This window comes from Micrasema longulum, unplaced genomic scaffold (assembly GCF_059751315.1).
Source record: "Micrasema longulum isolate JH-2025_06_02 unplaced genomic scaffold, ASM5975131v1 h1tg001135l, whole genome shotgun sequence".
Lineage (NCBI taxonomy): Eukaryota > Metazoa > Arthropoda > Insecta > Trichoptera > Brachycentridae > Micrasema > Micrasema longulum.
The window spans coordinates 64544-91459 of NW_028278323.1; the positions used below are offsets into that span (position 1 = coordinate 64544).

Consider the following 26916-nt stretch of genomic DNA (forward strand, 5'->3'; position numbering starts at 1 on the left):
GACTTCTCATAAATCCAACAAAAACCCAAATTGTACTTGTTGGTAGTAAACAAATGTATTTAAAAGTGAATTTTTCCACATTTCCTTTTTTCAAAATAGATGGTACAGAAATTTAATTCATGACTTCAGTTAAAAACTTACATTATCATTCATAAGCATTTAGGGTGGCACGATCAGGTTAACGAAGTTAGTCGTAAACTTTATAGCAGTTTGTACTTACTTAAAAGATTATAGAATTTCTTGCCAATTAATGTCAAGCAAACATTAGTCCAGATCTTACTTCTTCCACTCCTTGACTATGCGGATGTATGTTATCCAGATGCCAACTCTGAATTACTTGATAAGTTAGAACGATTGTAGAATATTTGAATACGTTATATCTTTGATTTTCGCAAATTTGGCCACATAACCGAGTATCGCACGTAACTACACTGGCTCAGTATCAGGCATAGAAATATTCACATTTTATCACTTCTTCGCAATATTTTATATAATCCCACTTCGCCTGTTTATCTGAGAGAGCTCATCCAACCTCTTTCACAACACGGACTATCTCTTCGCTCTAGTAACGAGAGAACCCCTTTAATACCCTGTCATCGCTCTAATTTTCTTGCCTCCTCTTTCACAGTAGTAGCCGCTCAATTGTGGAATAATCTACCCACTGATATTAGAGACGCCTCTTGTTTATTTACATTTAAGTCAAGATAGAAATGTCACTATCTAAATATTAAAATTGTTCCTCAATCCTTATTCTTTCCTCCTCATCACCTCTCCTCTCTTCATAGTAGAGTGTTAATTTCTTTTATATATTTATATTTTGTCAATCTTTGTTTTTTATTTTTGTATAAAATTGAAAGATTCAATATGTCCATGTATTTGTAATTTTCTCAAACTGAACGGTTTGGGTAAGTAGGAAGAAATTGCCCTAAGGCAATATGACCGCCCTTATACGTATATATATTGTAAATGTATATAAAGTGTTAAAAAAAATAAAAAAATAAATATGATATTATTTATCATCAGGAGAATGTTTTTTTTTTACGTACGGTTCCAAATGAGTTTTTTTTATCACTCCTGGGAGTATAATATGTTCTTTTTGTATTATATATTTTATTAATAAAAAATAAAAAAAATATAAAAAATATCGTACAATCAGCGCAACGATTTTTCAAAGCTTAGTACTTCTAAAATAATTTCGCGTGTGACGTCATAGGTTTTTCTCTGTCAGTTCTACCAATTCGTTCATTTACGGTTAGCAAACCGGATATCCTTCACACTTCTTATTTCATTGGTTGGTTTATATAAACCAGTGGCGTCGTTAAAAGTTGTGAGTTTACATTAAAATATTTTTTATAATCTTTTTCGTACATTTTCAAAAAGCTTTGCTGTAAAATTTAATGCTCTAATTTTTACCGCGGGCAAGAAAACATTTTTTGTATCCAATTCCTCATAGCTTGCCGATTTTTCTTTGTCTGCCGGTTTCTGGAAACTGGTTATGTACAATTGTTTACTAACATTTAGTAAAACGTTCGACCACAAAGTAAATGCTTTAAATAAAAAAAATGCAACAATTACAACGTTCGGCCTCGTGGTGTAGTGGTCAACGCGTTTGCCTACCATACAAGAGGTCTCGAGTTCGATTTCCGACATGGTTGACATGAAATATTTATTTACAAAGGGATTTACACTAGAATATTTTATAGTCCCTGAACTGAACCTGAAGCGTAAAACTGATCATTTTACCTTCAAGTAACAAAAAATTATCTAGATACACTAACAACTGGAGGAAAAATGCAGTGCCCGATGGGAAGAGATGATTATTATGATGATAAATAATTACAAGAGAATTGAGATTTTTTTTTTTAAAGGTAACATCATGAAGATGTATTAAAAAGGCTTATTACCCGTCATTGGCTGATCGTGGCCACTTTGAGCACTGTGTTACATTCACGATTCTCTTTTTATTCGAAATCTATATTATTTATGATATTTCTTATTTTTGAATATCCATATTTCTAATGATTGAATATTATTACGATGAAAAACAAAGTAAAACCCATACGAAGTGGATTTGATAATCCGTTTAATTTCCCTACAAACATTTCACCTTTTTAAATATAAAAATAAGCAATCTGGAAAATAAGGATCAAATTGTGATGAAGAAAGCCACATACGATATAAAATTTCTGTAAGTCTAAAATAAGTAAAATAAGCGGATTGTAAAATAAAAAAACTTTAATTTTCTAGGAATATTATTTAAAATCTAGCTTAAAGCTAATATACCTGGCACTTATTCAATACCCTTTACGACTTTCCAAATATTGTACATGTATTTCATAATATTTTATAAAAAACCAACATCTCAACAGAGATGAAGGAATTATCAGAGAAATTTCAGTTTTTTTTTCATTTCTAAAGTAATAAATGTCCAAAATTTTTTTTGGCCTATTTTAAGTGGCATAAAAAATACTTTGAATTTGTAATTTAATTCCCGCAAAAACGGTGATTATATTGGCCACGCCCCTAATACGTCACGATTCCTGTTTGTTTGCTCCTGCCATTGAAATTTGTGTAAAACAATATCATGAATCTTGACGTCACAACAACCAAGCTCAATCACGACGCGTTTTTCAACGAACGTATTTTCATTCAATTTCTTTTTACATTTATGTATGAAAACATCTCTCCACAATATCCTATGGATTTTGAAAATACAATTAGTTATTCTTTATAATTTTCATATATTTTTATCCGTATTCGTAGCATGTAATATTTTCTTATTGCAGTAGCTCAATCACAAATAACTATCGACGTGCTTAAAAACATGCTAAGCATTTGAGCGATCAGAATGAACAATAATAAACATGGTTAAGTTATCGCAGTCATAAGTCAACGCGTATGTAATCTCCAAGTCTGTTTGATTTTTGTTTTCCTTGAAAGTAAATACAGTTCATTGACGAAAAATTGGCGTTTACTAAAAAATAATACAATATATTGCATTTGCAAAATCGTAATGAGTATCTCTTACAAAAAAGTGACAATTAAATTACAATGACCATACGACTGGTTTTTTTGACATTTGGCTTGCCAACCACCGACTAAATGCAATCAATAGCATGATAAATAATAAATAAATAAATAAAATAGCAGTTTTTTAATATTTTCCATATTTACACTGGTGAAGTTCAAATATGTGATTGCACAGCAGGATAATACGTTGTGAAACGTAAATATTTTGACATTTAATATAAGATATTCACAGATATTCCATTGAGATCGCTAATTAGATAAACATCCATGGTGAGAAATTGTTATCACGTCGGTTATTAGCACGTCGATAGTTATTTGTGATTGAGTTATTGAGTGTAGTAGTTAAGTCACTTGACTTAAGCACGAAAGGTTCCTGGTTCGATTCCCGGTGAGAACAGCAAAATAAAATTTGTTTACTCTCCTGGGTGTTCTGTATTGTAATTCAACACTGTAATTGGGCCTCTTGGCCTGTTGTGGTGCAAAAAAAAATTATATATATAAAGATAATCCCTGGACTGGTAGCTGAAGCAAAGCTGAACATCTTACCTTCATGAAACAAAAAAATGATCAAGATTCGCTGCGATTGGTGTACCAATGCAGTGCCCTATGCACCAATAGATGTGGAAAGGGAATGATGATGATATCGACGCTGGAATGGAAAAGTTACATGTAGCAATTTTACGGAAGAGCCATTTAAAGTATTATTTTTTTTAATTGTTTGAAAATTATAATTTTCATATAGAAAAAAAGATTTCATCTTTAACTTCTTAGAAGGAAGTAAACATTTATCTTCAATTTTATCTATAAAGTTAAATTAAGTTTTCTGTATGAAAAGCAAATATGCATAATTTTTTTTCTTTTAAACATGATCAATTCTAGGTTACCGATAAAGATACTTTAAATGTTCATGCAAATATTCTCATTATCGTTCAAAAATATTTTTTTTTCTTTGTGGACGGTCGAAGATAACTCTGTTTACTTCTCATTTTAATCGGGGCCTGGACCCCGACAGCGCCTGAGACTATTGTAAGACAAACTGTCGTTAGATAACATATTCTGCAGGATAAACCTCCTGGCTAGCGTTATTTGCTTTAAACACGGCAAATTTTTCCAAAAACCACTGAAAATTTGTGTAAAAACTACCTCAAAATATTTAGAGAAGATTTTGATGTATAATAAGGGTAAAAAATATTGAGTTTTCAAGTGAAGAGATGATTATAAGTCTCAATTTTTCTCATCCTACGTCTGTTGATTTTAGTGAAGTTTTGCAGCAGTATAATTTTGCATACAATTTTATTCTGGTATGATGTTCTCGAGAGGAAAGTCTTTAAAAGCATCTCCCCATATCTTTGTGAAGGCAGTGCTGACCAAGTCATTGATGAGAGGTTTTATGAAAACGAAACCTGGTCTCCATGCCGCGTTAATGATGCTGTCCAATATGTTCTCTGAAAAATAAAACAAAATATGTAAGTATATATTCTGCAGTCATAAGCAAAAAGGAAATTATATGCGATAGTTATATTTTAAATATGCTAGTAAAAAAAACTGTAATTAATCATAAGTAAAAACACAGTGTGTCAATTATTAACTTTAAATACCTCCGCAGTCAAATCACTTCTGATTGAGACAAAGATAGGGAAATTAGATGCAGAATAGAGATAGCACAATCAGCATTCAATGGCATGAAATTATTATTCTGAAGTGATAGTCTTAATTTAAAACTAAGACAGAGGATGGTCAAGTGCTATGTGTGATCAAAACTGTACTACGGGGTTGAAACATGGACTCTCGAGGTGAACTCCATAAACTGATTAGAGGCTTTTGAAATGTGGCTTCACCGGAGAATGCTGAAAATCCTGTGGACATATTTAGTGACCATCGTGGAGGTGCTGAGACGAGCCAGTGCCGAAAAAAACTACCGTCCTCGATAAAACAGAGAAAACTCGCGTATCTGAGCCATACTATTCGCGGATGCAAATATGCGCTTCTGCAGTTAATCATGATGAGGAAGATCGAGGGAAAGCGTGGAGTTGGAAGGCTACAGATGTCCTGGCCGAGAAACATCCGCAACTGAATGGAAGTGGGCGCGGGGTTAAGGCGAAGCTCCAGTTGGCATAGGACCGGAATGCCTACTCTAGAGTGGTCGCCAACGTCTGGGGGACCTGATATGGCACAGAAAAAAGAAGTCAATTGTTTCTAAAGCATTAAAACTGTGTCACATAACACTGTAATAAAAAAAATTAGGTGCAATTGTTTGTATCTTTTAAAAACTTTATTTACTCTTTTTAATCTATTACATCGCCTTCAAAGTACTGCCCCGCTGATGCAATTCACTTAGGCTAACGTTTTTTCTAATCCTCTAAACAACTATTAATGGTTTTTAAAGCGCTAAGCGATTTAGTTTTTTACCTCCACAATCGTGTCAAAACGTTTTCCCCGGAGCGGTCTATTAAGCTCATGGAATAGCCAGAAATCACACGGTACAAAATAAGGCAAATACTACGGTTGAATTTACAGTTGAATTTTTGGCAAAATGGTCTCGAAGCCCCGATGCAGTGTGAGATAGTGCACTATCGTGGTGCAAAAACCAAGAATTTTTGCCCATAATTCTGGTCTATTTTTGCGAATAGCTTCACGTAAATATTGCATAACGCTCAAATAATATTCCTTATTAACAGTTTGGCCCAGCAGAAGGAATTCATAATGCACCACACCACGATAATCGAAGAAAACTGAACACATTATTTTGATTTTTTAACGATTTTCGAACGTCTTGACTCACTTTTTGTACGGTATTCGTTTGATTGTTCGGTTGTTTCTGGGTCGTATAAATAGATCTAAGTCTCATGTCCAGTTATCATGCATTTCATATTATCCTGGTAATCAGAAAGCATTGTTTCACAGACTTCAATAAAACGCTGTTTTTCCGAAAATGTGATTTTTGGCTCCTAACAAGATTTCACTCTTTTCAGGCACAAGACATTTTTCAAAATGGTGGACTGGAGGTCACTTATTGTCAATTGATTGTTCATCAGTTGATGTTGATGGTCATCCAGGGCGTTTTTTGTCTTCAACGCCTTTTCTGCCTTCTTAAAATTGTTTATACTACTTTAAATATTTTTTGTGTCATATCCTGATCACCAAAAGCCTTCCGTAATATTCTCAACGTTTCTGCAGCGGAAACTCACTCAGCAAATTAAATTAATGCAATGTTTTTGGCCAAAAAAGTCAGACATTGTAAAAAACACATTTTAACTTTTACCAAATTAACTTTGAGTTGTTCACAAAACACGTGCGTAACTATTAGACAAATGCAGATATCCACATGAAATTTGACACACATGTAAATGACAGTGCTACCAACCTAAACAAAAGATTTTTTAGAATTAAAGAGCCCGCGTATTTAATAAAAAATCACTTTATTTTCTTATCACAGTTGTATATATCGCCACCAAATAGTTAAATAAGCCACTCAACTTAACGGCAAGGCTGTTCATTAAACGCCGGCCGCAAGGCCGTTCATTGATTGAACGTTTAACAAAAGGGTTAAACGTCACTTAGCCTTTTTAATTTTAATACAACAATAACAACCGTTTTATTTACTTTGTTATGTGAAGTCAGGTTAGGATAGGATAGGTTGGGTTAAGTTTAATATTAATAATAAAAAAACATTTTTACACTTCATCCTCAATTTAACTTAATAACTAATCCGTAACTTAACGTATTAAGTTAATTCTATTTAAAACACTCCAGTGATAAAACCTGTTGTTTTTTATTCATCTTTTACAAGCGCAAAATTTTCGATTGCGTTCTTGAGATAAAATAAACATTTAAATGACTTTAATTACTGAATAAAAGTTTCGTGACTTAAAGATTCAAGGTAAAACATGTATTTTAGTAATAATAGAAAACAAAATAACATTGCCTTGAAAAAACAACGATTATGTTATATTATGGAATTGCTAAAAATAAATAAAATGCGATAATATAAAAATCGTTAGCATAATTTGTGGCACAATTCGACAATTTTTCTATTCACATTTTTAACATGTTTACAATTTAAATTCCCATTTTTTACATTTATATAGATTTGTACACTTTCAATTAATTATTTTTTTAGTTTTGCAAGTATCAGAAATACCTCCAAGTTGTTGGTGGAGATTTACATTTATACCATTTTTTATAATATTAGCTTAATTTATAAAAAAACAATGAATTTACATATATACTCGTAATTAACGGCCAGAAAGATCAGTCATAAACATACAAATAAACAAAATATTAACACATAAAATAGTTTAATAACTATTCATATTTAAACTTTTGATCGAGTCAATCTTAGAATGAGCTACTCTCTTATTTTGCTCTTGTTACAGTGTGTTCATTTTTTTGTTGCTATTAATGAAGAGTAGTAAAGAAACAAAACAATAAAAATGAAAACGGTTGTGGTCGTGTGGCTAGTGTTGCGGACTCGCGGATCAGAGGTGCAAGGTTCGAACCTCACTCTACCCAAACTTGATTTCTTGTTTCTAGTAGTGAGTTATTTACAACTCGTTAAAAATGGTCACCTTAATTCAAATACTCGGGTAAACTTTAAAAACGCTAATATTTTCTTTAAACTATATATTTTTTTAAATAATTCTAGGAAGGATACAGAATTTTTTTTTCTTTATTCGGATAACCAACAGCTACAATTATCATGTATAAAAAACAAAACAAAATAAAAAATACACATAACTCAATTAGAGGTTTTCTGAAGTAGCACCACAGTTAGTTAAAGCAAATTCTCAAACATAAAATAAACAATGATCTAAATAAAATAAAAAAGCTACAAAATTATTTCGAAAGCAAACGCCGCAAGTCAAATAAATAGATGTTTAATGATTTTATAATCAGATTAAAATTATTAAAAGTTCGCTATAAATATGCATTCTGTCTATAATTGGATAAGAGAAGAGAAGTATGGAGAAGATTATAAACTTTTAATGTAATATTTTTATTTTTACTTTTTAGAATTAAATTATTTTTTCCCCTCTCCTCCTGCATTCATCAGTGTGAAATCTGTAATTGGTCTTACTTTTTAAAATTGTTCTTTTGTACCTTGTTTTTTATATAAAGACTGAATGGTTTTCATTAATAAATAAATAAATAAATAAAAGAAGGCTATTTCATAGGATTTTTGGAGGAGCATTAATAAAGAGTTTGAATAGTAAATTTTACAAATTTCATTTTATACCATACAGATCTCGCTTCCTCTACATCCATACATGCACGCACGCGCGCCTATTATTCCGACTATGTTAGAGCCGAAATGAACAAGGCAAAGGCCGGTTACTTTCAAGCATAAAATAATAATAATGTATTATTGCGTAGAACTGGTAGGCCGAATCAGAGCATAAAGTTATAATCAATTCAAGTTTTCAATGTCATTTAAACTACTCGGATGTATTATTGTGAAAGTAAAAAAATGACGGATTTATGTTCAATGAAAAATATTTATAAACTTTAGGAAGGTTTTCTGAGAAACCCCTCCCCCTCCTCCGAACCACCCGTGGTAAAATATCCTTGTCGCGTTGTATGCGAATCTTAATACAGTAAGCCCTCGACTTACGCACATTCTACTTTCGCGTAATTCGCTATTGATAATTAAAAAAATATTCTGGATGTTTGTAGCACTAACTTTGTTTAAGAAGATTTCGATAGATTAAATTTATATTGTAAACAAAACTTACTAAAATTGAATATTAAAAAATGCTCTGTGCTCACATTTTCAAGGAACAACTTTAAAATCATCCATTATTATTGCCTTGACTATCAAGTACTTACTAAAGTTAATGAGATGCTGGATCTCGGGGTTCTACTTGACAATAAGTTAACGTTTGAGGCACACGTCAACTCAATTGTGAAAAAATCATACCAAATGTTAGGTTTCCTCTTCCGTATAGGGAGAGAATTCAATCATGCGTGCACTCTTGGAACTCTTTACTTTACATTTGTTCGAAGTCAATTAGAACTCGCATCTCCCGCTTGGAGCCCTCAATACAAAAAATACATTAACCGAATTAAATCTATACAATCAAAATGTATATCTTATTGCAATTTTAGACGGTTGACTCAGAATACAGGTCCAGATGAATCTACAAATTTACCTAAACTCCAAACTCTCCAAACTCGAAGGAACATAGCTGACGCCACTTTTATGTATAAAACTTTGAATAACATAATAGAGTGCCCCAAGATTCTATCACTTATTAATTTTAGAGTCCCAGTAACGCAGACCAGAAACCAATCTCTTTTTAAAATTTCTAAATGTTCCACTAAATCTTTTCAAAATTCATTTGTAAATAGAACCTGCAATATGTGTAATCAGAAATTAAATTGTATTGATATTAATAACATATCTTTAACTTCCTTTAAAAGTGAAATTTCAACAAATAATTCAAGTTATGACGTTGCGCCTTGAATCCGCAGCCTATATTATGCAGGTTATGTGCAGTTTTCTCTATGTAGGCACATTATAAATGTACACTGTATGGTCAATTATATTTGTATTATATATTATAATGTGCAACTGTATGACCAATATTCAAAAGTAGATATATTTTGAATAATATGCATAAAATTTACATTTATTTATTTATTTTATGTTATGTTTAATTTTTATGTGATAACATTTACAATAAAAATATTATGAGGAAGCCTCTAATTGGACTTTATGATATGTATTTATGGTATAATTGTATCTTATAAATTTATAAATGTCTGTTGGCTTTCCAATGAAATAAAATAAAATAAAAATACAATTGTTATATGAACCGCCAATATATATTACGAGCTGAACCCGGTAATGCTTTGTTATTGCTGAATTTAAGCATATACTCCTGTATAGATTAAATAATGAACACACTCGAAGGTTTGATATCGATTATTGCATTAAGTTCGAATTGAATATATTCATATACACTATTATGTCGGTGTTTCAAGTTCTTATTGTTCTTATTATTAGAGGTGGGGGTCAGTGCTATGTAAGCTTCTGACGTCACTGCAATATGTGAAGATCTATTGTGACGGGTCCCCGTGAATAGTTCTCGCCCTCCAAGCGCAGGTCTATAAAGAGCCTGGCCATTGTGTGGAAGGCGAGAGTTTACATTTTGCTAAATCTTCCCCTCCATGCTCAGATCCGTAAAGTATCGGGCTATTGGGTAGGGGGCGAGATCTTTAACATCCTCAGGTTTAACCAGTGGTCGTCCGAGGATAAGGCATATTTTATGATGTAAAACATCACACTCACATAGAATGTGTATAGGTGTTTCCTCATCTGCACTGCAGAACCTACATCTAAAAGTAAGTTTCGGAAAGGTTCATTCTAGCGCGGTGTTTGTTCAATCTGCAGTGCCCTGGGCGGGCTCTAGTGATAACCCTCATTCGATTTCGACTGAGCTTTATAAGGTCAAAAGCAAAAACCGTAGGACATAGAGTGACACCTAACATGCCTGATATGAGAGACAGCGCTCTAAAGTAATTCGAAATGAAAATATGAAATTAATTATTCCTTGATGGTGCTTTTATAATTTTTTATTGAAAAATGCCTTTTTTACGTTTATTTTCAATGGAAATTTTATAAAACTTGGTTTGCGAAAACTTTACACTAAATTGATTGCAACAAAAACCATAACAATATAGTTTAAGTCCTTTTCATAAAATGGTGTTCAAAAAAAAAACATTTTTTTCCTTTGAATACCATTTGTAAAAAGGTTCTGCAACTGGCTGGAATCAAACCAGCGACGCCAGTTTCACAGTTGACCCCGGCCACGGCACCTGTGCCTGTCATATAATTAAATGCTCTAATTTTTACCGCGTGTAAGAAATAAAAAAATATATTCAATTTCCCGTAGCACAGAAATTCCTCATTAGCCATTAACGAAAAATCTATCAATATCATTAACAAGCACAGTGTTTTTCCAATAAATATCAATGAGAAATACAGATAATCTTACCGAGTAGATTAATTCCATTGAGTATATTAGACACGTGGATCTGCATATTCCCTATTTTGTCTATAACCACCTTAACGTCGATTGCTCGGCTTCCATCAGGCCCTGGCTCTCCTCTTGTGATGGTAGTAGTCTGCGCGTAGTCGTAAAGAGTGAGGTTCCAATTTCCGCTCCTACTGAGCGTAGTTCCCAGAGCGTCGGCCTTCAGGTTGTAGTCTCCCAGAAGGGTCTTTTCAGGGAAATATTGTGTGTAGATTATACGATTGTTGTCCCAATCAGTCCTGAAATAAATCATTTTCATTATAGATTGTATTTTAAACTTTACTTTTCAGGAAATCAAATGTATTTATGATTTAATTATGTCTGCTATGTTATCATCATCATCATTATCATTCCGAATCCATAGTTGGAGCATATGGAGTGCACAGGTAGCATCCAGACACTTTTTATCGGCTGAGGTGTTCCTGTGTGTCCTTCCGAGTTCGGTACTTAGTACATTTTATACATATAATAAAAATATTTCCAATTATTATACACTTGTTAATTATATGATAAAACCTATGCCCAAAAAGCTCTTTTTTTTCGCTACAAAATGAATGACCAGAATCTGATACGAACATCGAATGTTAAGGATCTAGGTGTTAGATTTGTGAGCACTCTGACATTTCATGAACACATAGAGACAATCAGTGGTAATGCATTGAAGATGATAGGATTTGTTCTGCGTACTGCCAGGGTTTTCGAAAATACCCGCTTATTGAGAACTCTTTACAACTCCTTGGTGCGAAGTAGACTCGAGAGTGGCTCGATGATTAGAGAGCCACATGAAATGAAGTACTTTCTTATGATAGAGAAAATCCAAAAGCAGTTTCTGAGATACCTCTACACGAGAGAGTGCGGGTATTATCCTTGGCTCTACCCGACCGAGTTTCTCGAGGGTGCGCTTGGCTACAACAGTTTAGAGACTAGAAGGAATGTGTATTTGACTACACATTTTTATCGATTGTTGCGCGGTATGATCGATAATTCTGAAATTATGATGAGCATTGGTTTGTATGTTCCTAATAATTACCTAAGACAGCGTCAGCATAGATTGTTTCATATTCCGATATTCAGGACCAACCTGCCTGTGGTTATGCCTGTTGGAAGGGCTACCGCTATGCTGAACAACATCGCTCTGGATATTGATCTGTTCCATGTATCCGAAGCGGTTTTCTGGAGCAGCATTCTTCTACTACTTTGACACGAGTCTCTTTCGTGTATTTTTTTCTTCTTTTTTATAATATGTACGTATTGAATATATTTTTGTAAATGAACTGAATTGAATTAAAATCTTATATGTATTTAATGAAGAAAAAAAAATATTTGGTACATTTAAACGAAATAAATTAATTTTATATTATACATGCATAGATCCTTTGTGTAGTCTCGCAAAAACAAACAAAATACATACGAATATATGCGGTCTTTCGTGACCAGACCGCAAAACTTTGGAGAAACCTTCCTCAACTTTAAAAAAAATAATCATAACTTCAATAAAGACACTGCATTAAAAGTACTTCATGTTAAAAATAGAATACTAAAATTAGACAACTTAGAAATCTTAGAAATTAAAAAACCGATTCATAATAAGAAAACAATAATTAATAACCAAACAAACAATATTTCTTTTAGTCCTCTCCGGTCTTACTTAAATCGAATCGGTCGAAAATAATGAAATCAAATTATCACTCGTGTAAGAAAAAACCACTTGATTTATTGGGTCCACGTGTAGTATTTAGTGAACATGATAGAAATAAAATAAAAAGGAATCAATTCATTAGTTACGTAAACCTTGACAAAGAAGCTTGTTTTCTTTGAAACCGGTCGGTGAAAAATAAAAATTAGTGGTTAAAAACAAAGTTGTTTTATTTATTTTATTAGAATTTTTTTTTCATAAACTATGCTATTACTCATCATCGTTCCCTTTTCGCACCTTATGGTGCATAAGGCTTTGCATTGGTACACAAATTGCAGTGTATCTTGATTATTTTTGTTACATGAAGGTAATATGATCAGTCTTATTCTTCAGGTACCAGTCCAGGGACTATGAAATATTCTGGAGTGAAAACACCTTTTTAAATAAATATTTCATATCAACCATGTCGAAAATCGAACCTCTTGCGTGGCAGGCAAACACGCTGATCATCACCACGAGGCCGAAATAATGCTTAGTATTATTTACGAAATAATACACAAATTACAGGCAGAGTCAAAGAAGATGCAAACACCACCATGTCCGAACATGCGCTAAAATTAGGTTATTAATATTTGGCGATATGTTACAGAATGTGAGGGGATGGGGGTAAGGAATGAGAGGGGTTAGGAGGTTTAACGTTCCAAGAACCCCTACCCAGCCGCTTCCCTAGTCCGAGTCCGGCGCGTATCATTTTGTTGGTCAAACACGTTATTAATCGTTCTTGAAAAATCTAAAAATGCGACTTTTCAAAAAATTATCACACAACAGAAAATGTTATCCTAAAGTTTCGTGGAATGACCTTGAAAAACCCAGTTTAACACATCATTTGCAGCATTACATTTTTTTTCAAAGTAATTATACCTTTACACTTAATTAAAAACATTAAAATATACACAAATACTGTTTCACAAAAATAATATTTGATTGATATATTTTTTGTATTTATTAAAATATAAATAATTTGAGGATAAAAAAAAATATTTTAAAAAAATCACTAAAAAATTACTAAAAAGTACAATTTACTATTCCACAAACATTTTTTTTTCTATAATTCTATGTGTTAATCAAATGAAAATAGTTAACACAGTTTTTTTTGGCAAAATAAAAAGCTGCGAATTTTAATTATTTGAGTAAACCATAAAAACGTAATATTTATATTAAGCTTAGGTGTGCATTGTGCACTATTCTATAAAGCCTCATAAAACATTAAAATGCATTCTTATTTTTAGTTTTAATATGAGACTTACTTGAATTTGGTAATTTTGGAGATAGTCCACCCTAATTCGTAGACATCGGTAAGCCTCAGATAATAGTTAGCGTTAGGTACTCCTCTTCTCTGCTCTACTAGAGTAGCAAAGTGGGGGTCGAATGAAGGAATCCCTATCTCTGGAATACCTAAAAAAATGCGTGTTAATTAAATTTAAAAAATGTACATTTTTAAAATTTCACTATTTTGCCTGTTTTCTTTTTAATACATGTCGCAGCCAAAAAGTTAAATAAGCCACTCAACATAGCGGCTTGGTTGTTCATTAAATGCTGGCATTCATTTAAATGCCTGGGCTGTTCGTTGAATGAATTAAGATAATTCAACGTTCAAGTGATGGCTTGTTGGAAGCCAACCCATTTAAAACAGACGAATTAAAAGCCGCCGGGTAACGTTAGGATAGGTTGGGTAAAGTTTAATAATAATTAAAAAAGATTTTTCTTAACGCATTAAGTTTAGTTTAGGATTAATTATTAAGTTAAATTAAGGATTAAGTTAAGTAAAAAACGCTTTTTTATTATTGAACTTAACCCAATTTATCCTTATCTAACGTAACTTCACATTTAAAAATAAGTAAAATGATTAATATTGTTTTATTTCAATTAACGATGCTAAGCGACCTTTCGTGAAACGATTATTCAATATGAACGGCCTAGCCACTCAGTTGAATGCCGGCATTTAATGAGAAGCCTAGTCGCTCAGTTCAGTGGATATAACTATTGGGCGGCGACATATACAGAGTGGCCGGAGAAGTGACGCCTAAATGAAAAATTTAGGTGTCTCATATTGAAGGGGGGGTATCTGAATCATAGCCATGTATGCTCCCCGATTTTGCGTAGTTTTCGAAAAGTTTTCACCGAAATTTTCCAGCCTTTTTAAAATTGTGTTAACTGCTACCCCTATCGCCATTTTATCTCTAACAGTTATTTTTTGTTAGGTTTCACTATTTCTATCATAATTATCGTGAGGAATTTTCCACCTCAGTATCTTTGAAGGCTGATTTCAGCGAATAAAAGCCTTAGTACCGATTTATTTGTGTAATTACAAAAGTTTTGTCTAGCGCAATTTTCAAAGTTACTGAGATATTGCCTATTTAGATTTTTAATTTTTAGTTGAAAGTAAAAGTCTGACTAGCTCGAACTTAAATTCTGTATTTTAGGTCAAAACTTTTGTAGCTTCCATTGATGTTACGAAGCTGATTATTTTACGCGTGAAACAAACATTTAGAGAAAATGAGTAATAAAGAAAATCTTGGAAAAACCTTCCAAAAATTAAAAACAAAAAACGACCTAGTCGAAAATTTTCAAAAACTCGTCAATAAAATCATAAATCGAAAACTACGCAAAATCACGGAACATACATGGGGGTGATTTAAATACCCCTTAATTTGACGCACATACATTTTCCCTTTAGACGTCACTTCTCCAGCCACCCTGTATATTAGTCCCATTCAATATTAAATTACATTACGACTAGAAGAGAAGGTAGAATTGGAGCCACCTGCTTGCAAAGCGGCCCCACATCAATTTCCGCATTTTCAGTTGCGCCATCTAGGTAATTTAATTCGTTGCTCTTCAACAAATTCTAGGTCTAGAACGTGTTTTAGCATCATCGCCAATAAGGAACTTCAGCCCTACGGGAAATTGGAAACAAAAATATTTTCTTACGCGCGGTAAAAATAAGAGCATTAAATTATATGGTAAAATTGATTGAAAATGTACGAAAAAAATGTCACAAAATATTTAAATAAAAAATAACTACTTCGAACGACGTTACTATGAATCAACCAATGATAAGAGAGTTGTGGAAGATTTTCGGTTTACTAACCGTCAACGGACCGATCGGCAGAACTGACCGAGCAGAAGCGGAAGAGAACTTGAGAAGTCACACGCGAAATAATTTCACAAATAAAAAAAAATTAATTGGTTTAGTTTAATAGTCTATTAACACAACTAAAAAAAACAACAAACTTCCTTATTGATAAAACTAGAATCTTTTGACTTGTCTAAATAGGAATAGGGGAATATCACATACCTACTATGAATACCTATAAAAATATATGAAATGGACTAAGAATATATATTTTTTTCAAAACCTACAAGGATTTTGTAGAGAAATGTTTTCATACGTAGATTTATTAACAATATCAAAAAAATACTTCGCCAAAAAATGCAACATGTTTGGCCTTGACAGTTGTGACGTCAAGATTTGTGACAATGTTCTAAACAAATTTGAATGAACAGGAACAAATGAACATGAATCGTAGCGTATTAGGGGCGTAGCGAATGAAATTACCGTTTTTTCGGGAATTCAAAATTACAAATATTTCCAAATGCTACTAATTATTAGCAGATTTTTTTTTTACTGGACAGTACTTCATAGACCTTAATTATGTACATTCAAAATGTAAAAAAACCTGATATTTTCCTATAATTGCAAAAGTTTCTTCGCTCCACCAAAAGAACATATTCCACGGGTATTATGAAGATTTGAAGGTTGGTGTAAAAACATAACTATAGCTCAACAGTCTATCCGTCGATATTTACAAGCAACTTTGCTTAATTTTAACTATTTAAAATGATAATGACATTGTTTTTACAAACTCGTCTTTTAACAATATTGCTTCTACATGTTTGCAACTTTTGCATGTAAATGTCGCATACATTCACAATGTTATATTTTTCTTTGTCAATGCCTGTTTGCATATTGTAAGTTTTTTATGTTTATTAATTCTTTGTGTGCCATGTCGTGTGAAAGATAAAATCAGGCGAGAGTGTAAATCTGAGTCAAGTATAATTGATAAGATTAAGAAAGGGTCTCAGAGATGGTTTGGTCAAAGAGACGAAATGGACGACGAAAGCATGGTAAAACAAGTATATATCTCGAAAATGAACGGTAACGTGAGACGAGGACGACCAAGAAAGACGAGGCATAATCAGATAAAGCAAAATCTTAAGCTTGGTTATGTCAATAGCAGACAGAACCGAAGGGCATGTATGACAAGATGTATGAATGTGCAAGAAGCTTGGAATGTATGCCAGGATAGACGTGTGTGGCGGTCCATTCTCTCTGCCTACCTATACGGGGAAATGGCGTGATGGTAGTAGTAGTAGTACAGCCCAAATTTTTTTAAACTGAGAATTTAAATATGAGGCCACATTACCCATTCTTTTAAAAATGTTAAAATGATGTTTTCCCCAAATATGTTTTTATTTCTGTGAATGAGTTTGGCTTTTTATCTACCTTTTGGTAGTGGTAAGATTTATTGGTATCTTCGATTATAAAAAAATTGAAGTCCATTTGGAGATTTTTTAAAGAAAAAAAATCATACGGTATTTCAATAAAAAATTAAAAGTACTTTGAAAAATTAATGTGTTTTTTATTGTTTTCTTTTATTTTGAACGCTTAAATAATGAAATTCAAAATTTTAATGTGGATTTCACAATAAGCTGAACCTTAAATGGTCATTCATTGGTGCTTTGATCCTACTTATTTGTATGAAAAAATAAACTGGAATAATCGGCTAGTTTCTTGGCTCACCCAAAGCGCTGGGCGCGCTTTATTAAAATTTATATTTAATTAGGATAAAAATACAAACTGTGGAGATGATTTAAAATAAATGTTAATTATTTATTTGTTTTTCTGTAACTAAAGTTACAATAAAACATTTTTATGGTTAAGCTAGGGTTTCCTAAGACAGCGGTGACCGTATCTTAACGGCCGTAGTGAACGGTGATGCGGTGGACAGCCGTCGTAACGGTGACTAGAAAGTGGTTTCCTAGGAAAACGGTGTTGATAACATTTAACAACACCGTTTTCCCAAGAAACTACTCTCTAGTCACCGTAACGACGGCTGTCCACTGCATCACCGTTCACTACGGCCGTTAAGATACGGTCACCGCTGTCCTAGGAAACCCTAGCTTTAGTCAAATATAATGGTAAGCTGCGCATAATCGCTTCTATACACGGTTCGCCCCTGATAGATAGTATAGAAGTTGAGTATACCGTCTGGGTATATACATATGAAGATAGCCTTGATAATCGCGGTCCAGATTTTTAAGTATCAAGCTTTTAGATAGGAGCTTCTATAACCCTCTTCTCATGATTAGGAGATTTCAAATATTTGTTTAGGACCAATGACATAAAGCTATGTTTAATGAAAGATACAAATGAATGTTTATTTAAACACAAGAAGCGTTAGCATACTCATGTTTGCCAATAAAAACGTGTTTGAATAACAGTGTTTGAAGATTGCAAATACGTCGGCTAGTATCATTTTTCGTTATAGCCCGCCATTCGATTATGTCATACAGTCTGTTCGAATAATAGTGAAACAAACACGTGTGAGATTACGTAAAAGAAATTACAAAGACGTCCATAATGGTGATTAAGATAAATCACTGGCGGTACATATTTCGTAAATCAATTTCATTATACACATTATCCGAAATCGAGAAGATGTTTGTCAGTTGTTGTATTCATGAAATATGTTAATTGGCATCTTGACACAATTTGGCATCTAAGTTCTTACAACGTTCCAAAAATCTTTTGGAGCTAAAAACAGTTTGAAGTTGTGGTTTCACAGAGTCAAAATATACAACTTTAGTAACGTAAAAAATAAAACAATTTCATCATCGTCATCATTCTATGTCCGCTCCCGGAACATTTGGTTTCCATCCAGGCATCTCGGTCGGCTGCCAACTCCCGTGCATCCTCCTTAGTTAGATTCTCATCCAGTAGTTCTGACATGAACTGCCTACAAACAATTTACAGTGGACGTCCAGGACGTCGAGAACCTGATGCCGTGTAAAGTAGGCAAGCGCGGTTAAGGCTCTCAGGAGGCATCCGCAGTACATGGCCAAGTCAATCGAATCGCTTCCTCTTGATGATAGTTGTCACCAGAGTTTGCTACGTCCGTTCTCTTACACAAAGTCAAACCACCGCTCACCCAAGATTCTTCTGAGACACCTATTCTCAAAACTCAGAATTTTGCTGTTTTAAACTCTAGTGAAGGTGGCATGATTTGCATCCATAGAGAAGAATAGGTGTTATGTAGGCGTTTAGTAAGCGGCGTTTAGTTTTCACTGAGTAAATATTCGATCTCCCGACAGCATTTATACTGTTGAATGTGGCGCCTGCTATTCCTAGCCGCACTCCCAACTCTTTTTGAAAGTTTCCATTTTCCGTAACATAAAGATTAGATTTATTTATGACAAAATACAAGGTTTTTAAATATTACATATTTTATTTGTACGAAATATTCCCAAACAGCAAAAGTGCTGGTATGAGGGGATATTATATGTATATATTAACATAATAGTTTAAATCGATAGTCAATAAAATAACATCACATATCATTCATCACACGGACTGTAAGAACAGTTTTATTTAAGTGTTTTTTTATGTACAAATATACACTCCCATATATTCGAAATATATATTCCCGGGTATTCGAAACTTTCAACCCTTTAGATGACTTGGTTTGACAGTCAGGGAATTTTGGGCATCAAAGCATAAAGTGTTATACAGTACATGAGTTTTTGCAGTATCTATTTTAAACCCATGCGTTAGGAGTACCTATTTAAGCTATCTACTGTGGCCTGAAGATCCGCGACTGAATCATCAATAATAACCGCATCATCGGCATACTCTAGGTAGCAGAGTTTTTGGGAGGAGGAGATGGATATTCCAAAAAACTAGTATCAAACTAGATCAAACATTTAGTCTCTGAAAACTATTCTAATTGTTTGATAAATTTCACCATTCTGCCCACATTTAAACATCTATCTTCCTTCAATTCTTTCATCAGTTGATGTTTGTGAAGTTAAAGAGCTGAAACCTTTATTTATGCGGGTGAGATTCATCTAATTGAATTATTTCACCTACATACTAGGCAACGCCTGAAAATGTTATTTTTTCAATTTATATACTTCTTCATGGACCAGGTGGATTTATCAACAATATTTCGAGTTTGTCTAAATTTTCGTAGACAAGGACTGGATTCAACTCCCTGGGAAGCTGTTTATATTAACATATTACAACAGAGATGAAGAACATTTAAGAGAAGGTAATATAGAAGTCTAGGCAACTACAGGGCTTATGACCTGTCGATGGCTGGTTTAAGTGGCCACTTAACACACTGAAATGTTCTTCATCTCTGTTGTAATATGTTGGTATAAACAGCTTCCTAGGGAGTTGAATCCAGTCCTTGTGTACAAAAATTTGGACAAACTCAAAATATTGTTGAAAAAATTAAAACGTTCTTTTTAGATGTTATTAGTGTTTATTCTTAAAAGAACACAGTTCCAGTTTCGGGAGAGCACTTCTCCTATCGACGGATGGTACAAAACTCACCACCCATTTCATACCGATGTTTATCTTTTGAATCATCCGTTGGTGTGAGGATTGTTCTCCCATATATTTATGCCTGTTTCTAATCAAGGTTTACTGCTACATACTCCTTGGGAGTTGGGAGTATGATATAGAACGCTGTGCATGTTTTATTTTATTTTTATTTGGGAAATCAACAGTTCTACATACATATTTTTAATAAACAAACATATATAGTGTATAAACTCAGAACTAATAACAGATTTCCACATAGTATACAAAGTTAGTTAAGAAAATATATTACATATCAAATAAATACATACAATTTATACATAAAAATGTTATTTTCATGTACTCAATAATCGAAGATTTTTTAAATATTTATTTTAAGAACATTAAGTTACTGTAAATTGGGCGGGATAAGGACAAGAATGCTTGAAGAGAGGATAAGGAGGGGAGGGAAGATGTACATATCTATTATTATAATGTCTACTAAGTTATATAATACATTTTTAGTGTAAATTTTAAATCTGACAGAGTGATGTTTGTGTAATCAATATTTTAAAATTTTGTATTGAACTTTGAAAAAGTCCTACGAAAAACGCGTTTTTAACATACGATGTTTTACTTATTGGTTCATGAAACAGGTGGTACCGTCTACAAATCCTGGCTGGCACATGTATTATTATTAAACCAAGCAGCTCTGTACAGTCAACCATTCCTGTCATAATTTTGTAAAGCAGTAGTTGGTCCGCACACACTCTGCGGTATTGTAGAGAAATGATTCCATGGAAGGTGGAGGCCGTGAGAATAGATACATAAGATACATGTTCTTAAATAAATTAATTTAAAGTCATTTTTAAATATTTTTGATCGCAAAGTTAATACTTTTGATACGTAAAAAAATTATTTAGGTTCTAATTATTGGAATAAAACTAACATGTAATTTTATTACCTAAGAAATATTCTCTTACGTTGTATTCTGTCACCTTTATAAAATACACAAAATCAAAAATAAAATATAAATATTCCAAATAAACATATTTACCTCCCTTGAAGTAAGGTCGCAACTGATTGAGAACTCTTTTCATACAGTTGTCAAAGTTTTTGTCATTTCTATGGCACTGTGATAGTAGATTCCCTAAAAAAAAACAATTATTAATAAATGCATAACAATTGATTACTGCACAAAAAAAGTACAGAAATATAACGGAAATTATTATTATTGATTTTATTTTCTTTTATTCAGAGAAATAAAGTAAAATTCCCATCATTTTAGAGTATAAAAATTAATCGTAATTCTAATGGACCAGTAAAGTTTCCATAATAGATTACTGGCTAAGGTTATCAAATAACTGTTTTCATATATTTTTTTCAAGTACAATAAAAATAATTTTATCTACCTTAGAGGATAAAACACGAAAGTCCACATTTTACCGTTTAGATGTTAAAAATGTAAAAATTATCGCGATGAGCTATTTTATCCGTAAATAAAACACCTAAATCCACTTTCGTCATATTTTTTTTTTTTTAAGTTGAAATAAAAATCTGAAGTTTTATCTGTTTTAATGGAAAAAACATCAGTAGTCCCAGATACTATAAGAAAGGTGATTGAAAACACCCAAAAAATAACATAAAAAAGTAATGTAAATCTTACATTTGTGAATGTGGTTTTATTTAAAACAACAAAAAAACAATAATAGTAATTCAAAAACCGTTTTCAAAAATAAAAATAATTTTTTAAGAAATGAAAAAAAATAACAGATAAAAAACATTAATAAAAGAACAATGTTTGAGTATGTCCAAATGCTTGCAGACTGGCCGTGGATGTTCAAACATGGGCAGAATGATGAATGTTACACAGTGTGTAAAGTGGCCACTCAAACCAGCCAACGACAGGTCATAAGCCCTGTAAATGCCTAAACATTTAGATCCCTTCTCAAAAATGTTTTCCTTCTGTGTTGAAATAAATTTTAATAAATGAACTTAAAAGACAAAAAACCAACGTCAGTTTCAAAAATAATAACAAATCACACTGAGAAAAGTAATGTTTAAAAAATGCAATGCTAAAATTAGTTTTTATAAAAAAAGATATATGCAATTGTGCAAAATGTAAATTAGAATTATTAGTGCAAAAAAGGTGTGTATTCGTATGAAAATTTGAAGTATCTTCATCGGTACGGTGATCAAACATGTTTATTCATCTTCCTAGTTTTCTGCATCCATCAACATTCGCATCGTAAATCTTTTTAGCCGTTTTTTGTTGTCCATTCGCTCCACATGTCCAAACCAACGCGGCACTCCTTTCTTGATTTCGTAGATGGTACTTATCTCAGACGGGCGTAATGCATGATCTTGATATTAAATTAGCGCACCTATCGTTCATATTTTTATCACACATTCGCCCGAGAGATACATTTATTTCTTTGTCTTGTGGCACCAGGACAATTATTGTGCATACTTTGTGTAATGCCGGTAAACGTATAAAAATATTTTTAATTAATTTATTAATTCAAAGTATAACACAACATTACATAAAAATGATAATATTATGTAAATTCATTGCAACGGAGGAAAAACATTTTTGAGAAGGGAATTTGGAAGTCTAGGCATTTACAGGGATTATGAAATGTCATTAGCTGGTTCAAGTAGCCACTTTACACACTGTGTCATATACACCGCTCTGCCTATGTTGTTAACATACACATTTCTTCAACTCGTCAATCTGTTGACTTTTGTAAGTAAGACTGAAATCTTTATCATGTGGGTGAGATTCATCCGGCTGAACCATTTCACCTACTAGGAAAAGCCCGCTAACAAATTGTCAAATTTCATACTTCTTTCATGACTTTTCATGAATTTCAGACTTCCATGCCTCCTTCTCAAAAATGTTTTCTCTCTGTAGCAACAAATTTAGATCTAAATAACGCCCGAGGGAGGAAATCTAGACCGTCTACAAACATTTAGACATATTAAAAATATTGTTACGTACATTATTTTCATCTAATTATAAACTTCTGGCATAACGTAATATGAACGAAAAATTGTATATATTATGAAATGCGTAAATAAATAAATACAATTACCATTCACCATCTTGGAAAAAGTTCAAAAGGTTTGTTCTATAGGAACAATACCCTATACTAAATATATCAGATACGTGGGAATAGTAATTGAGTTCATAAAGTCTGTTTAATATGGCATTACAAGTATACCCTGTCCGTGAATTGTTGCTACAAAACGGTGGCACCTATCTAGTCATTTTTCAATGTAAATAGGTTAATAATTACAAATTTTAATTCGCATCAAATTGTGAAATATTTTGTTTTATAGATTAACCCATTAACGTCCTCTGTATCTATCTGAGGACACCACTTATTAAGCTTTTAATTTATTTTTTTCACTTTTTATTGTGGAAAAATTGTTATTTTCCCTTTAGCATAGATGTCACTGGATATTACAATGTGCTAGAAATGATAGTTATGTGTTCGAATTCGACATCAATCCGCAGATAACCTTAATGCAGTAACAGCGTCTACCGGTAAGTAATTGTTTGCATTGTTTTTTTTTTTTATACGCCTCCAGCATTGTTTTTTCACGATAATTTATTTATTTTTTTCGAAATTTTACTAAAAACATAGACGAAACTCATGTACAAACTATGTCCTGCTTATAAAACATCCATCAATAATCTATATCGATTTCTACGTCAAGTTTTATATTGCCGTCCTTGTTTGGGGACAATGGGCTCATTAATACTACAATTTAACTCTAAGTGTAGTAAATTTGTGATATGAATAGCTCGACAAACGTTGTAAATGTATTACAATTAAATCTTTTACGATTCTTCATTCCCCTTTCATAATAATATTGTGTGTATGTAGTTAGTAAATAATACATACGCTTATTTGGTGATAAGTTATTTGCTATTCATTGAATTTCTTTTCGAGTTTTGAGCAACAAAATGATGAGTAAGAGAATGTTCAGGTCATCAAAAAGCTATCGAGGATTGGAGGAAGCCTTGACTTCGATTCTCTTAGAGGAAAATGATCAGGCTGAACATGATTTGGTTGTGATACCTCCAGAACCAAGCGCATTGACAGGTGATGAAGAAGGGTCTGATGATGATCTAGATAGAGATAATATGCCGAATGATATACCCGGAAGCGTTCAGGTATTTGCACAATTGCCAGATGAAGATGAAAGTGAAAGTAATTGAGATAACAGTGACGAGGAAGTGCTGTCACAAAAGAGACCCCGATTGATAGATTTGGAACATCCACGTTGGAGGAAATGCAATCCACAGTATTTGGAAACACCTAACCTTACAAGAGACATACACGTAGGTAAACGAGAAAACGCAATCGCCGCACTAAAAGGACTAAAGTCAGTCGAAAAGATTTTTGATACTAATATAGTTGACCTAATAAATGAGGGTTCAAAGCTATATGCTAAACAAAATTACTGACTATCTGACTCGAACTGAGTTAAAAGGTTATTTGGGAATCCTGTTACTAACAGGATATCAGAAACATCCAAAAGAGAGGCTTTATTGGTCGTATGACGAAGATTTAGGTCTAGACAATGTGGCGAAGACAACATCTAGAAATAGATATACAGAAATTAAAAGAAATTTGCATCTAGCTAAGAATGATCTCGCTGCATCATCTACGGATCGCATGTCCAAGGTCAGACCGCTTGCCAAAATGTCTGAAAAATTCATTGAGTGGGAAATGGACATGGCAGTAGCAAATGCACGTCGTTTATATAATTTAGCTAATGGAGACAAATACAATGTGGACTAATTATATTTTTGAAGAAGCATTGCTCGTCATGACATGCGTGAATGTCGCCCAAGTTTGGCCTTAAGAAGATGGCCGTCGGCGTCTGTGCTACCTAGCTTAGCTCTAGATGGACATGGACATTTTCCCAAGAAACTTTCATCCCAATTTCGCTGTGTCGTATGCCATGCAAAGGCACAAAGTGTGAAAAAACACTATGTTTAGAAAAAGGCTGCTTTGAAAAATTGCATACCTAAACGCCTACTGTCCCCATATGAATCCATACCTAAATTTTCAATAAAAACATATTTTTCAATATTTTTTGTATTAATATTAATAAATGTGCCTATAATTATTGTAAAACTTAATAAAAAGTCAGAAAGAAGAGAAGTTCATAGTGCACTACATTATTAAATGCAACGTATCTTGATCAACTGTTAGAGGAAAGTAAGCTGATCCGTCTTTAGATTCACGTATCAGACCAGGGATAAATAAAATTGAGGGCTTTTACACTAGTTACAATAATTTTTAAAGGTGGTTTCCCACCTTAAAAAACTAATACTTCATGATATTCTTTCCAGGAATTAAGCCCGGGACCTCCCGCACGATAGGTCAATGCACCAATCGTTACACTACGAGGCGGACTTTTCTCCATACAATTTTCTGTTTAAGTATTTTTATCCGAGAGCGGCGTCCAAAATTCTGGTTATAATTATTACGAATATTGTTTTTGTTTTTTTAAAATACAGAACTGTATTCGTCATCCGCGCGGACACACATTATTTATAAATAAAAAGTAAAAAAAAGAAACTTACTTATTTCATCCCATTGCGCATTTGCATGGCTTATAAAAATACACAAAACTAAAAACTTTATAAAATTACTTAAATTTTTCAACATTTTTATTTTTGAACTATATTTATATATCCTTTTGGAATTGAAAAGCACTTGTTTGTAATTTATTGAACCTTTTTTCTGCTCTTGTTAACTCAAGGTTATAGAAATATATTGAAGATATGAAATTGATTTTATTGCAACCTTAACACATTATTAAAATAACAGTCTAACTTGAAGGTCTAAGTCGAAATAATACATAAAACAACAAAAAAATCGTGAAAACACGTTTAAAAGGTTTAAATAAATAAACACTGTTTTTTTTATCTAAGTTTTATGTTATAAATGCGGAATTATCACTTGTCAAAAATCAGAATGTGCGTACGAATTACTAATTCGAACCGGCGAATCAGACGCAGGCGGCCACAACCGATTTGAAATACGTTCTACGCAAATATGGCGGTCGTTCCGTCTAGCAGCTGATTGTGACAGTACGAAAGTACCACTGTGGTGTAAGGAGGTTTATATTAGGACACTATGCGAGCCGCACGTTGTAGAAAGAGATTATCAATAAGATAATCGCATTAAAATAACATGCCGTCGTTTTACTCAAAGGGAACAACACGGTCTATACATTTTTTAAGTTTCTGGCCTATCATTGAGTGGTTTAAGTGATTACTAAAGAATTATCACTCTGCCCGTTTAAGTATTTTTTCAACTCTTTACCGCCGTATCACTATGAGAAAACGATGGTTATGGCACTGCGTTAGCACAACAAATTTATGTATTTATTTATGTACGGCATTTCTCACATTTATTTATTTATTTAAATCAACAATATTTTGAGTTTGTCCAAATTTTTGTAGACAAGAACTGGATTCAACTCCCTGGGGAGCTGTTTATATTAACATATTACAACAGAGATGAAGAACATTTAAGAGAAGG

General features: G+C 32.8%; 1 protein-coding gene across 1 annotated transcript; it reads right to left on the reverse strand.

Annotated features, from left to right (window-relative positions):
• Positions 1–3878: 3878 nt before the first annotated feature.
• On the reverse strand, positions 3879–26429 carry Jhbp16 (Juvenile hormone binding protein 16). The gene is made up of 5 exons (XM_088233631.1): positions 25953–26429; positions 21405–21497; positions 14010–14157; positions 11028–11305; positions 3879–4475 (listed from the first exon to the last, which is right to left on the reverse strand). The coding sequence occupies exons 1-5, from the start codon at positions 26035–26037 to the stop codon at positions 4324–4326; spliced, it is 756 nt and encodes a 251-aa protein (XP_088089757.1). The 5' UTR covers positions 26038–26429; the 3' UTR covers positions 3879–4323.
• Between the last annotated feature and the right edge of the window lie 487 nt (positions 26430–26916).